Source organism: Rhinoderma darwinii, chromosome 6 (genome assembly GCF_050947455.1).
Source record: "Rhinoderma darwinii isolate aRhiDar2 chromosome 6, aRhiDar2.hap1, whole genome shotgun sequence".
Taxonomy (NCBI): Eukaryota; Metazoa; Chordata; class Amphibia; order Anura; family Rhinodermatidae; genus Rhinoderma; species Rhinoderma darwinii.
This window is the reverse complement of record NC_134692.1, coordinates 50,950,080-50,962,325: the sequence shown is the minus strand read 5'-3', so window position 1 is coordinate 50,962,325 and position 12,246 is coordinate 50,950,080. Positions and strand designations below refer to the sequence as shown.

The 12,246-nt window shown below is 40.7% G+C and overlaps 1 protein-coding gene across 2 annotated transcripts in view; it reads right to left on the bottom strand.

Moving 5' to 3' along the window:
- LOC142655484 (voltage-gated delayed rectifier potassium channel KCNH8-like) overlaps nt 1-12,246 on the bottom strand; it is a 421,759-nt gene that overhangs the window by 63,756 nt on the left and 345,757 nt on the right. For both annotated transcript variants that reach the window (XM_075829713.1, XM_075829714.1), the window contains exons 6-8: nt 10,900-11,057; nt 8,520-8,712; nt 1,328-1,597 (exon numbers count right to left, since the gene is read on the bottom strand). In XM_075829713.1, coding sequence (XP_075685828.1) covers nt 1,328-1,597; nt 8,520-8,712; nt 10,900-11,057 — 621 coding nt within the window. The remainder of the gene's footprint in view (nt 1-1,327; nt 1,598-8,519; nt 8,713-10,899; nt 11,058-12,246) is intronic.

Below are 12,246 nucleotides of genomic sequence, written 5' to 3'. Positions count from 1 at the left end.
AGAGTAGAAAAGTTGTAAGAATTGCATATTTAGTTTTTTTGGGGGATGTGATGGACAGAATTAGGTCTTTTGTTTCATTTACTATTGAAAGTGATCGTAAAATGATTTAACATTTTCATTAAAAGCTGGAGTTCTTAACTGACTTTTCATTACAATCTCCAGCCTGACACCAATTGTCTTCCGAAACTCATTCTACAATCTGGTGTTCCACATAGCTGGAAAATGGTGGAAAAATGCTTTTTGATAATAATCAGTAATTCACGCCACATATATCGGTATCCAGTAGAGTAGAAAAGTTGTAAGAATTGCATATTTAGTTTTTTTGGGGGACGTGATGGACAGAATTAGGTCTTTTGTTTCATTTACTATTGAAAGTGATCGTAAAATGATTTAACATTTTCATTAAAAGCTGGAGTTCTTAACTGACTGAATGCATATTTTGGCTATCATATAGAAAGCCTTCAGAGAGCGGAGCAGTTTCCTGCATGATTCAACCATTTACCATTACGAGTAGTCATACACAGCCGGCTGAATGAAAATCCCTATACTCTGACCCCAAGGTTACATTAAATTGTAGGTAGAGGGATTTAAGCAGAAGGAGAACATGCACATGACTATATATAAAAGTATAAATATGGTGCTATCCATACTGGAAATTCATGAGAAAACATAGACTTATATTGCTAGTGGAGGCATACTGTCTAGAGAGAAGGCAAAAAGATATACACATACAGTCCAAAAATTCTGCAGCTCTGCCATTGAGGGTATGTTCACATGCACTGTTTTCAGATGTAATTCGAGCTTTTTACGCCTCGAATTACCCCTAAAAAAACGGCTCCATTACGCCTACAAACATCTGCTCATTGCTTTCAAAGGGAATTACAATGTTCTGTTCCCACAAGCCTTTATTTTACACGTCGCTGTCAAAATACGGCGCGTAAAATGACGGCTCGTCAAAAGAAGTGCAGGACACTTTTTGGGACGATTTTGGAGGCGTTTTTCATTGACTCCATTGAAAAACAGCTCCAAAAACGGCCGTAAAAAAACTCTGCGAAAAACGCGAGTTGCACAAAAACATCTGAAAATCAGGAGCTGTTTTCGCCTGAAAACAGCTCTGTATTTTCAGACGATTTTGGTCACTGCGTGTGAACATACCCTTATTGTTAATGGCAACCCTGGCCTGTTATTATGATGATTCGTTTCTGAAAGAAATTTTCAAGAAATCCCAACACTCCACACACTGTCAATTCAGATCAGTATCTAAAATGTCAGCAACAGCTTTATATATTCTAATTTCCAATAGACTGTAAAGAGCATCTTATCTCACCTCCAATCAGCATGGTGCAGATGGAAAAGATCTTTTCAGCATCTGTGTTAGCAGACACATTCCCAAATCCTACACTAGTAAGGCTGCTGAGAGCGAAATATAAAGACGTGATATAAGAACTCCGCAGGGGAGGTCCACCGGTTGTTTCCAATATTGATTGGTTTAGCACATGACTACCATTGGTGTGTGCACTACCATTGGAGGGTGAATTAAATCTTTCTACTTGTTGATATGGATGTCCAAGACGTTTGGAAAACTCATGTAACCATCCTGAGGAAAGAAAATATGAAACAGGATAAATTCAGTCACGTATCCAGATTGTAATTTATACATAAATTCAAGTCATTTCTGAAGGGAAATTATATGTACACATACAGTACACTTACGTATAGGAACTTAATGATTGCAACTATAGGTTCTGGTCACCTACAATAAAAAATCCCTTCCTCTGCTCTTAGTAAAGGTTCACAATTTACACAACTGCAAGCAATAGGCCAGCAATCCATTACCCATTATGTGAGGCCAGTATTGCAAATAATATGTACTAATATTTATACAGAGCACAATTTGGCCCAATCAGATCACCGATTTTATATTGTAAACTGCATAAAAATTAAATGTGGACTTTGAATGCTATGTGCAACAAGGACAGGTTTTTAAGGGACAGTTTTGATACATAAAGCCTTAAGCATGCCCTCCAGAGAATGCCCCATATACATTGTCATCCAAATACTTTGTTAATTAGGCCATAAACCTTGAGCGCTTACTAGAATCTCAGCAATAAATTATAGTCACAAAGAAATAAAAGTTTCCAGTATATTTCTACATATGTAAATGGAGGCAGATCTAGCCATTCTGCCAGGGGCTCTAGGTTGTCTTTCGTTCCTTTCCACAATAGACTGTAATTATGCAGATGGAGTAAAAACTATTGCAACTTGACTGTTGTGTGATTTGAAATTCTAAGAAAATGACAGTATACCATACAGGAGAAACTACGTCTGCCAGGAATAAAGGGGTCCACAATTATTTGATCTTGAATAGCTCTACATTTGGAAAACTATGAATGCGTTGAAGTAGTATTTTTAAGGCCGGGGCTAGACTATAACTTCTGTTTCTATTGCCACAGGTGTATAAAATCCAGCACCTAGCCATGTGAAAGAATGGGTCGATCTAAAGAGCTCAGTGAAATTGAGCGTGGTCCTGTAATAAGATGCCATCGTTGTAACAAGTCAGTTCATTGAATTTCTTCCCTCCTAGATATTCCACGATCATCTGTGAGGGTCGTTCGTGCAAAGTGGAAGCATTTAGAAACCACATCAACTCAGACATCAAGTGGCAGACCACGTAAAGTTACAGAACGGCGTCACCGAGTACTGAGGCGCATAGTGCATAAAAGTCACCAACACTCTTCTGACTCAATAACTGCAGAGTATCAAACCTCGTCTGGCATTAACAACCACAAAAACTGTGCCATGGGAGCTTCATGGCATGGGTTTCTATGGCCAAGCACCTGCATCACCAAGCACAATGCCAGGCAAATACCAGGATAACATTATCTACCCGACTGCATTATTCCAACTGTAAAGTTTGGTGGAGGAGGGATAATGCTATCGAGCTGATTATCAGGGGTTGGCCTAGGCCCCTTGGTGTATCAGTAGTTTATTTTCAGCAGCAGAAGTCTATGGGGCAGATTTACTACTGTGTCTGGGTCTCAAAAGTGTTGAAAGATGGTGCAAATTGGCGCAGTTTAATGCATTTTGGTGCAATTTTGATGTTTGCACCTCACTAGACATTTTAAGTGTTTAGAAAGGGGTGTGGTTTGCCAGAAAGGGGCATTGTTAAAAATGTGCCAATGTGCACCAAAAATTCACTAAAAGCCGGGCACAAAATTCTGCCGCAAAAAAAAGCCAAATCGAAAGTGGTATAAGGACAAGTGTCTAACAGATCATTCAAGATGCGCAAAAATTAGCATGCAAAATGCACCACTATAAAACTAGAAAAATTTGGTGCATTTTGTGCCTGCCTGGTTTATGTTTACGCTGTCTAACAATTAGACAATATCAGTAAATGTGGGCCTATACATATTAGTCTATGAAATATAACAAGAATTAAAAGCATATAAAATACATCTTTATAATTTACAAATTGTTTATTCCCTTCTCAAGCCTGATGTCACCCGAGATATTGACTTGCTGTGCTTTCCCCATCATTTTTGCGAAATAGACAACATATTTATGATCGTCTCATTATTATATTAATACATATTCATTGCTGATTTTGTGCACTTTAGAATGATATTGCACTGAATGTCAGCACTTATCTATCCATCAAAATTAAAGGTCAGCATAACCATTTATAATAATTATTTTTTGTACTTCCTTTTATACTACTCTTTCCAGCCAATTAGTAATAAATAGACAACAGGGGATGAGTGCTGTCAAATGGAACAGGTGAGTTTTGCAAGAAAAGACTAACAGACAGATTAATGGCTTATTCAGACAAACGTGTAAACTGTCCGTGTGACGGCCGTTGTTTTAATGGACCGTGTGAAGAATCCGTGAAAAAAACATGTCTTATTTTTGTCCGTTTTCACGGATTCCTCTATAGACACCAAGATATGAGGGATCCATGAAAACGTGTCCCGTGCGAATGCAAATTAGCCGTGAAAAACACGTTATTCTGAATAACGTCTAAGAGTGGATGGATAGATAGATAGATAGATAGATAGATAGATAGATAGATAGATTAGATAGATAGATAGACAAATATGAGATAGATGGATATATAGATACACATGGCATAGATAGATAGATAGATAGATAGATAGATAGATAGATAGATAGATAGATAGATAGATAGATACATAGACATACCTCCCAACTTTCAAGTATCGCAAAGAGGGACAACCGCTGCTGGGCGCATAGTGGCAAATTTTTTCCCTTTTAAGTGAGGCCTCTAATCTCGCCCAATCTCCGCCTATACACACCTGCTTCAGCCCATACAGTATCATGCTCCCTTAGTGCCTCCCACACAGTATAATGCCAAATAGCTGCCCACACGCAGTATAATGCCCTCATAGTTGTCACAATACAGTATAATGCCCCCATAGCTGCCCCCATACAGTATAATGCCTCCATAGATGCACCCATACAGTATAATGCTCACACAGATGCCCCATACAGTATGCCCACACAGATGCCCCCATACAGTATAATGCCCCCATAGCTGCTCTTATACAGTATAATACCCCATAGCTGCCGCCATACAGTATAATGCCCCCAGTGCTGCCCATACAGTATAATGCCCCTATAGATTCCCCCATACAGTATAATGCCCCCATAGCTACCACCATACACTATAATTCCTGCATAGTTACCACCTTACACTATCATGCCCCCTTGGCTGCTACCAAACACTACAATGCCCACACAGCATAATGTCCCTGTAGCTTCACCCATACAGTATAATGCCCCCCATAGAGTATAATACTCCATAGCTGCCCCCATAATGTATGCTGCCCCCATACAGCATAATGCCCCCATACCTGACCAATACTGTATAATGCCTCCATAGCTGGCCCCATACAGTATAATGCCCCCTTAGCTGCTCTTATACAGTATAATGCCCCATAGCTGCCCCCATACAGTATAATGCCCCCACAGCTGCCACATACAGTATATTGCCCTGTAGCTTCCCCATACAGTATAATGCACCATTAGCTGCCTCCACACAGTATAATGCCCCTGTAGCTTCCACATACAATATAATGCCCCCATAGCTGCCCCAATACAGTATAATGCCCCTCTAGCTGCCACCATACAGTTTAATGCCCCTTAGCTGCATCCCATACAGTATAATGCTCCCTTAGCTGCCCCTAGTGCCAGTGCCCACATAAAAAGTGCCAGTGCCCACATAGTACCACAGTGCCCAAGTAGATAGTGCCACACACAGTGTCCATGTGGATAGCGCCACAGCGTCCCCTGTAGATAGTACCACACCCCCTTAAAGATAGTACAACCCCCTGTAAATAGCGATATCCCCCTTCACCTGTAGCCATTGGGACTCTCTCTAGGGGCAGAATCCCCAGCCAGAGCGTCGGCAACGCTACATGGATTCACTACAGGAGGATTCGCTTGGATTTGCTACAGGATGAGGCGGAGCCACTGATGTCACTGTCCATACATGGACAGTGACATCAAGGGCTTCCCCAGGCTCAGTGCTTAAAGTGCTCGGGAGTCCTCTGTACTAATGTTGAAGCAGGGAGCTGACGGTTCCTTGCTTCAGCATTGGGTTCAACTGTGACACCAGGAGTCCGGGACATACCACCGGCTACCTGGGACAGCAGGATACTGCCCAAAATCCAGGACTGTCCCGCTGAATCTGGGACAGTTGGGAGGTATCTGAAAGATATATTGGCAGGTCATCATTAGGGGGTTTTAGGCGGCCGCCCGGGGCCAGGCTCCCGGGGGCATCCATGGCGAATCGCGGCAAAAAATGTGACTAACCTGCATTGTGTATGTCCTGCAAAAGGAACTGCAGACACAGGGATACATAACCTTATGTCTGCAGTTGTTGTTACTGTTTAGAGACTTGCTGGTCACATGACCGAAGGTCCTAATACAGCAGCAAGACTCCATAGAGAAGACTGTGTGGTGAGCTGCTAGGTAAGTATAAGGGGATGGATTAGTTTAAATGGTCTGTATTTATGGAGTCTGGTGTCTGTAATAATTTAAGGTGTTTGGGGTATGTATTTAGGGGGTCTGGTCTGGGTGTGTGTATTAGTTTAAGGGGTCTGGGGTCTGTATTTAGGGGGTCTGGTCTTCTGTCTGTATTTAGGGGGTCTGTAATTAGCAGTCTGGTCTGAGGTCTGTATTAGTTTAAGGGGTCTGGGGTCTGTTTTTAGGGGGCTGGTCTGGGGTTTGTATTAGTTTAAGTGGTCTGTATATATCTCTGCAGAACAGGAAGTTTAGGTCTATTGTGAGGTTCAGTGGCCAGAGTGAAAACTGCAAGATTTTAGGATTAATTTCTTAATGTAGATAACGACATAGAAAATAAAAAAAAAACACCTAAATTTCTTTAAAAGTATGTTTAACAAAAAAAATAAAACAATAGGTCAATTCTGATGTCACATTCCCTTTATTGCTCTCTGGAAAACATATTCAAAAAAGCTCTCCTCCAGAAGGTAGAAAACAGGCTCTCTAGTGCCACCTATATGTGGTATATGTAGGTGGTAACTTACCTTGTAAGTCACAATGGCCTCTTTTTACTACTAGGATATAATCTATACTCTGTGCTTTCTGCAAATGTAATGAATAAGTACCTGTACGTCACATGCTTCTAGTTTTGCTCCTAGTTTCCATAAATTTGTGCGATGTGTGAGAGGTATTTGTTAAAATGGCTCAGGAAAATGGTTTTGAACATAAAATACAGTTCAAGGACAGGCACAAGCTTTGTGTTAGCTCTGATCTATAGGCTTAGGATACAAAAATCTATAGAGTTTCTATATATCATTTGTGACCCATGTCATCCAACGTTTACCAATGGTCTTGCATGTGGTGCTGCAACAAAGGTCCAGATTCTTGACTTTTATATGAGAGAAGGATTGTGTCACAGCATGTTAGGAGCACTCATTATTGCACAAAGAGATTTTCTGATTGTCATTGACACTTGATATTTCCCCATACATGGCCAGTTCTTGTCCCAAATTGGTATGTGCATGGCTGGATTTACATCGCTGTTCTTGACGAATGTCAATGATGCAGATGAACTTTAGTGTTATAGATAGAGATGAGCGCAGCTACGAAAATTTGCTTCCCTGGACAGGTGAATCTCCTGTAACAGAGCTGTACTTGTCACTTATATAGACTGCAATATGGATCAACTGCCTTTTATGCAACATGCATGGCTCCATAGTAGAAAATTTGCCAGTTGTTGAAAGGCCGGTGAAGCAAACTTTTGCTCATTTCTTGTTATGGAATAAGAGACAATGATTACAGTTATAAAGATGTTTGCCATTTCCCAACCAAGGTAACATCATGTTCCCGAAAGTGACAAGAATGTATGGGTTCTCTGAGAGTTATAATAGAAATTAACATGAAAATGTCATAATCATTGGGAACATGCAACTGGCCTTTGAAAGCCCAACAATACACTAAACAGTACTGTACCAGTTCCACCGCTGCTAACATCACGGCCAGGCAGAACGTTCAGTATCCAGTTAGTGACAATATGGGAATTCACATATTTGCATTCTGTAAGCTTCCCGATGTGCCCTCCGCGAGAACCTTCAAAGATAACAGGCTCGGCTTTTTTCAGCTGTTTGAAGCTGATTTTGGCGTAATTGCAAACACTGTGCAGCTGTGTGAGCAGCAGTGATAGCCGTTCTGCTATTAGGGAGCAGGATTATCTTAGCCATTAAAATATATCTCTGGCCTTTTTACCCAACTCTTTCTAATTTGTGACTTTGTTCTACTTTCAAGTCATTGCAAAGCTGGGCCATAAAACTCAAACGGTTATTGACTTCATACTGGGCAGCAGGATCTTGGAGGATATTTTACCCAGACGTCATGAATCAGTTTAGGATTATATATATATATATATATTAAAAAAAATTGCATAAATATATTATCACACTAATATAGGTCGTGAGCGACCAAAAAAGTGAAAGAATTGATAGCCCTGTGAACATTATGATCATGTAATTCACAGAACTAGTCATTTGCTTTCCTGTGCTAATGTACTTTGCCCCATTGCAAAAGCATATAAGAATTTGACTTATTACTGCCTGTAATAAGACTATTTCTGTCATTATGGTTGGTGTTTATTAAGACATGTCTATATTGCAATGTTGAAAGAATATTGAAAATTTGGAATATGACAACTGCTGCTTCCAAATTTGTACTTACGCTGCTTGCTCTCTCAAATATTGTAGTAGCATTAGAGTCATACAACTAATACTTTTAGTTTCCATCTCAAACATTATCATAAGTCAATTCTGAAGTCCACAGCTTTAGGTCTTCTTGAGGTCTAAAGCCTATTCATTGTTACTGGATATGTCAGTGGTTAATATCATAAGACCGCTGACAATACTAATGATCCTATTAGTTGGAAAAAATGCGGTTGGATCACAAAATTGTGTAAGAAAAAGTAGTATTTGGCTTTTAAATTGCTAATGTTTATTGGTACCACTTACCAATGTCATTGACTTCAATCTCCTTCTGCCCAATAAAGTACCAAACACAGGCCATCCAATGGGCAAGTAATGCAAACATAGACATAAGAAGGGTCAATACAACTGCACTGTACTGGGAATAACGATCCAACTTTTGCAGCAAGCGAAGAAGCCGTAGTAGACGCACTGTCTTCAGGAGATGAACTCCAAAATACTGAGAAACAAACACAAGAGAAAAATGGTGACAAACATCAAAAAAGTATAAAGAAACTTAATACAACCAGTGTGTATTATAGGGTTGTACCAATTATTGCAGATTGCGTCATCGAACTTTGAGAGAATCTACCGTACAAATGTTGGCATATGCCATTCAGCCATAACATTAAAACAACTGACACGTGTAGTGAATAGCATTCATTATTTTGTTACAATGGTACCTGTCAAGGGATGGGATATATTAAGCAGGAAGTTAGCAGTCAGATGTTGAAGTTGATATGTTGGAAGCAGAAAAAAATTGCCATGCGTAAGGATCTGTTCGACTTTAGCAAAGACTAAATTAGGATTGATAGAGGACTGGGTCAGAGCATTTCCAAAATACTGTTGCTTGTCTTGTGGGTTGTCTCCGGTATGCAGTTGTTGGTACCTACTAAAATGGTCCAGGGAAGAACAACTGGTGAACTGGGGACAGATTCATGGGCGCCCAAAGCTCATTGTTGCCCATAGGGAGTAAGGGCTTGCTGGTCTGGTCTATCCTACAGAAAAAGCTACAGAAGTGCTATGAAAAAGTTACTGCTGGCTATGATAGAAAAGTGTCAGAACACACAGTGCATTGCCACTTGCTGTGTTTGTGACTGCGTAGCCACAGACTGGTCAGAGTGCCCATGTTGACCCCTGCCCACCGCCGAAAGCGCCTACAATGGTCACATGAGCATCAGAACTGGACTATGGAGCAATGGAAGTAAGTGGCCTGGTGTGATGAATCACGTTTTCTTTTGTATCATGTGGACGGCTTACCTGGGGAAGAGAGGGCACCAGCATGCCCTATAGGAAGAAGGCAAGTGGAGGCAGTGTGATGCTTTGGGCAATGTTGTGCTGGGAAACGCTGGGTCCTGGCATACATGTGGATATTAAATTACATATACCACCTATCTAAACATTGTTCCAGACCAAGTACATCCCTTGATGGCAATAGTATTCCCTAATGGTAGAGGCCTCTTTCAGCAGGATAACGCACCATGCCACACTGCAAAAATTGTTGGTTTGGATGGTTTGAGGAACAAAGAGTTCAAGGTGTTCACTTGCCCTCCAAAGTCCCCAGATCCCAATCTAATCGAGCATTTGTGGGATGTGCTAGAAAAACAAGTCCGCTTTATGGAGGCCTCACCTCGCAATTTACATGACTTAAAGGAACTGTTGTTAATGTTTTGGTGTCAGATTCTGCAAGACTCAATCACAGGTCTTCAGGAGTCCATGCCTCGGAAGGTCAGAGCTGTTTTGGTGGCACAAGGAGGACCTACATAATATTAGGCGGGCGGTTTTAATGTTATGGCTGAAGGGTGTATGAAAGTGTAACATTTTGTCTTTGGTGAATCATAGAAGAAGCTGAAATTTGAAATATTTAAATTGTAAAGTAACTGGATGTTAGAAGGATTGATCAGGACTAGAAACAAAAGTCTGCTTTTTTTTTCCAGACACAGCACCACTTCTGTCCATAGGCTGTGTCTGACATTGCAGCTCATGCCCATTCAGGTAAATGGGGTTGAGCTGCAATACCAGATATAGCCTGTAGACAGGAGTGGCACTGTATGTGATAATAAAGTACACCTTTTTTCTAATCCTGGACAGCCTTTTTAAATTTAACCAATTACACCATTAGGGTATGTTCACACGAGGGCGTCCGTAACGGCTGAAATTACGGGGATGTTTCAGCCTGAAAACATCCCCGTAATTTCAGCCGTACCGGCATGTGCAGGCGCTTGAACGCCGCGTCCATTACGGACGTATTTGGCGCTGCTATTCATTGGAGTCAATGAATAACGGCTCCAATTACGGCCAAAGAAGTGACAGGTCACTTCTTTGACGCGGGCGTCTATTTACGTGCCGTCATTTGACAGCGGCGCGTAAATATACGCCTCGTGTGAACAGACAAATGTCTGCCCATTGCTTTCAATGGGCAGATGTTTGTCAACGCTATTGAGGCGCTATTTTCGGACGTAATTCGGGGCAAAAACGCCCGAATTATGTCCGTAATTAGTGCGTGTGAACATACCCTTAGACTTTTGCTATGTCATTGGATTGTGGGTCTATATTTGCAATCCAAGCTAACATGAGAAAGCAAGAGTAAGTAATACTCTCGGAATGCGGTTTATAGAAGTTAGCAAGAATAAATATGTCCACTTACCACATTAACACTAAATGCATAGAGCAGGTCGAAGGGAAGGGCAGCAATGAGGTCCACGAAGAACCATGTGGTTGCATAGTGCACACAAATACATCGAGAGTCATACACGACCTGACCAGATTTGCTAACATACGTTGTTCGGAAATTTAAAAGAATATCTGTGAAAAAAACAGAATAGATGTCATGATCTAGAGAAATACATTAGCTCAATTAATTTAATTTCTATTTTTTTTTAAATGAACTCTTCCTATAATATTTGTGCTGATAGAGATGGGTTAAAACTCTGCCCCCATTTCTTCTTGCCTGTGCCCGTTCTCCTCCAGCAATCATCGTCCTAATAGTACAGACCAGACTATCCATCAATAGGAGCCAGTTCTATACCTCAGAAGACATTTCCTTCGATTTTATCCATGTGCCATTATATATGTGACACTTTTTCTTAAGCCAAAGTCAGTTTCTTCCTCCCACTGATTTCTAAAAATGTGATTCGCCCTAGTAAATAATTAACAAGATGTCTGGAAATGAAGCACAGGCTCTACCATTAGCTCGTCTGTGAATAATACAGGAAAATCTTCAATACATTTGCCTCCCCAGGACATTGGTTCCACAGCTCACTTAAATATTTAGATACAGCATCTTTTGTGAATGAGCGTCTACCCGCGACTCACTAAGTTCTTAAACTGACAAGCTAAAAGGACAGCTCAATAGGGTTCCAGAACGCTCATGCAACAGATATTTAATAAATGATAATGCTGTTTGTTTTTACAAAATAGAATGGAATGAGCAGGCCAGCATTTATGCCCACGAATTGATGAACATCCAAGCAAGCTGTTGGATGTGATATATTAAGACAGTTGTTGGAAGAATATGCAAAACCTGTACATGTATTTTCAAGGACTGCCAAAAGCATGGTTTCCAGTATCGGCACAAGGATGCTTCACATTTTGCACAATCTAACATTTTACTCAGTAGAATGAAAGACATTATGGCAGCCAAGTGTCTCTTACAGTACATTGCACTGTGAATTTAAAGCTTCGATCTAGGGCTCATGCACACTCGAGTTGTACAGAGTCGCAATATGGCGCTCATAGAAGAATGGGAATATGGAATATAGGTCCATCGGACATCGTATTACAGAGCTATTCTCCCCCAGAAGCATTGTTTCAAGTGGGCACCATATAGCTGCACACAGAGTATCTACAGTTCCATAGTATGGAGCCTCATGTGTCTTTGTGAAAGCAATAGAAAGAGATCATTAACCCCTTAGCGACCCATCGTTTTTACATTTTAGTTTTTCACTCCCCGCCTATTTTTTCGTCAATAGCGTGATATAAGGGCTTATTTTTC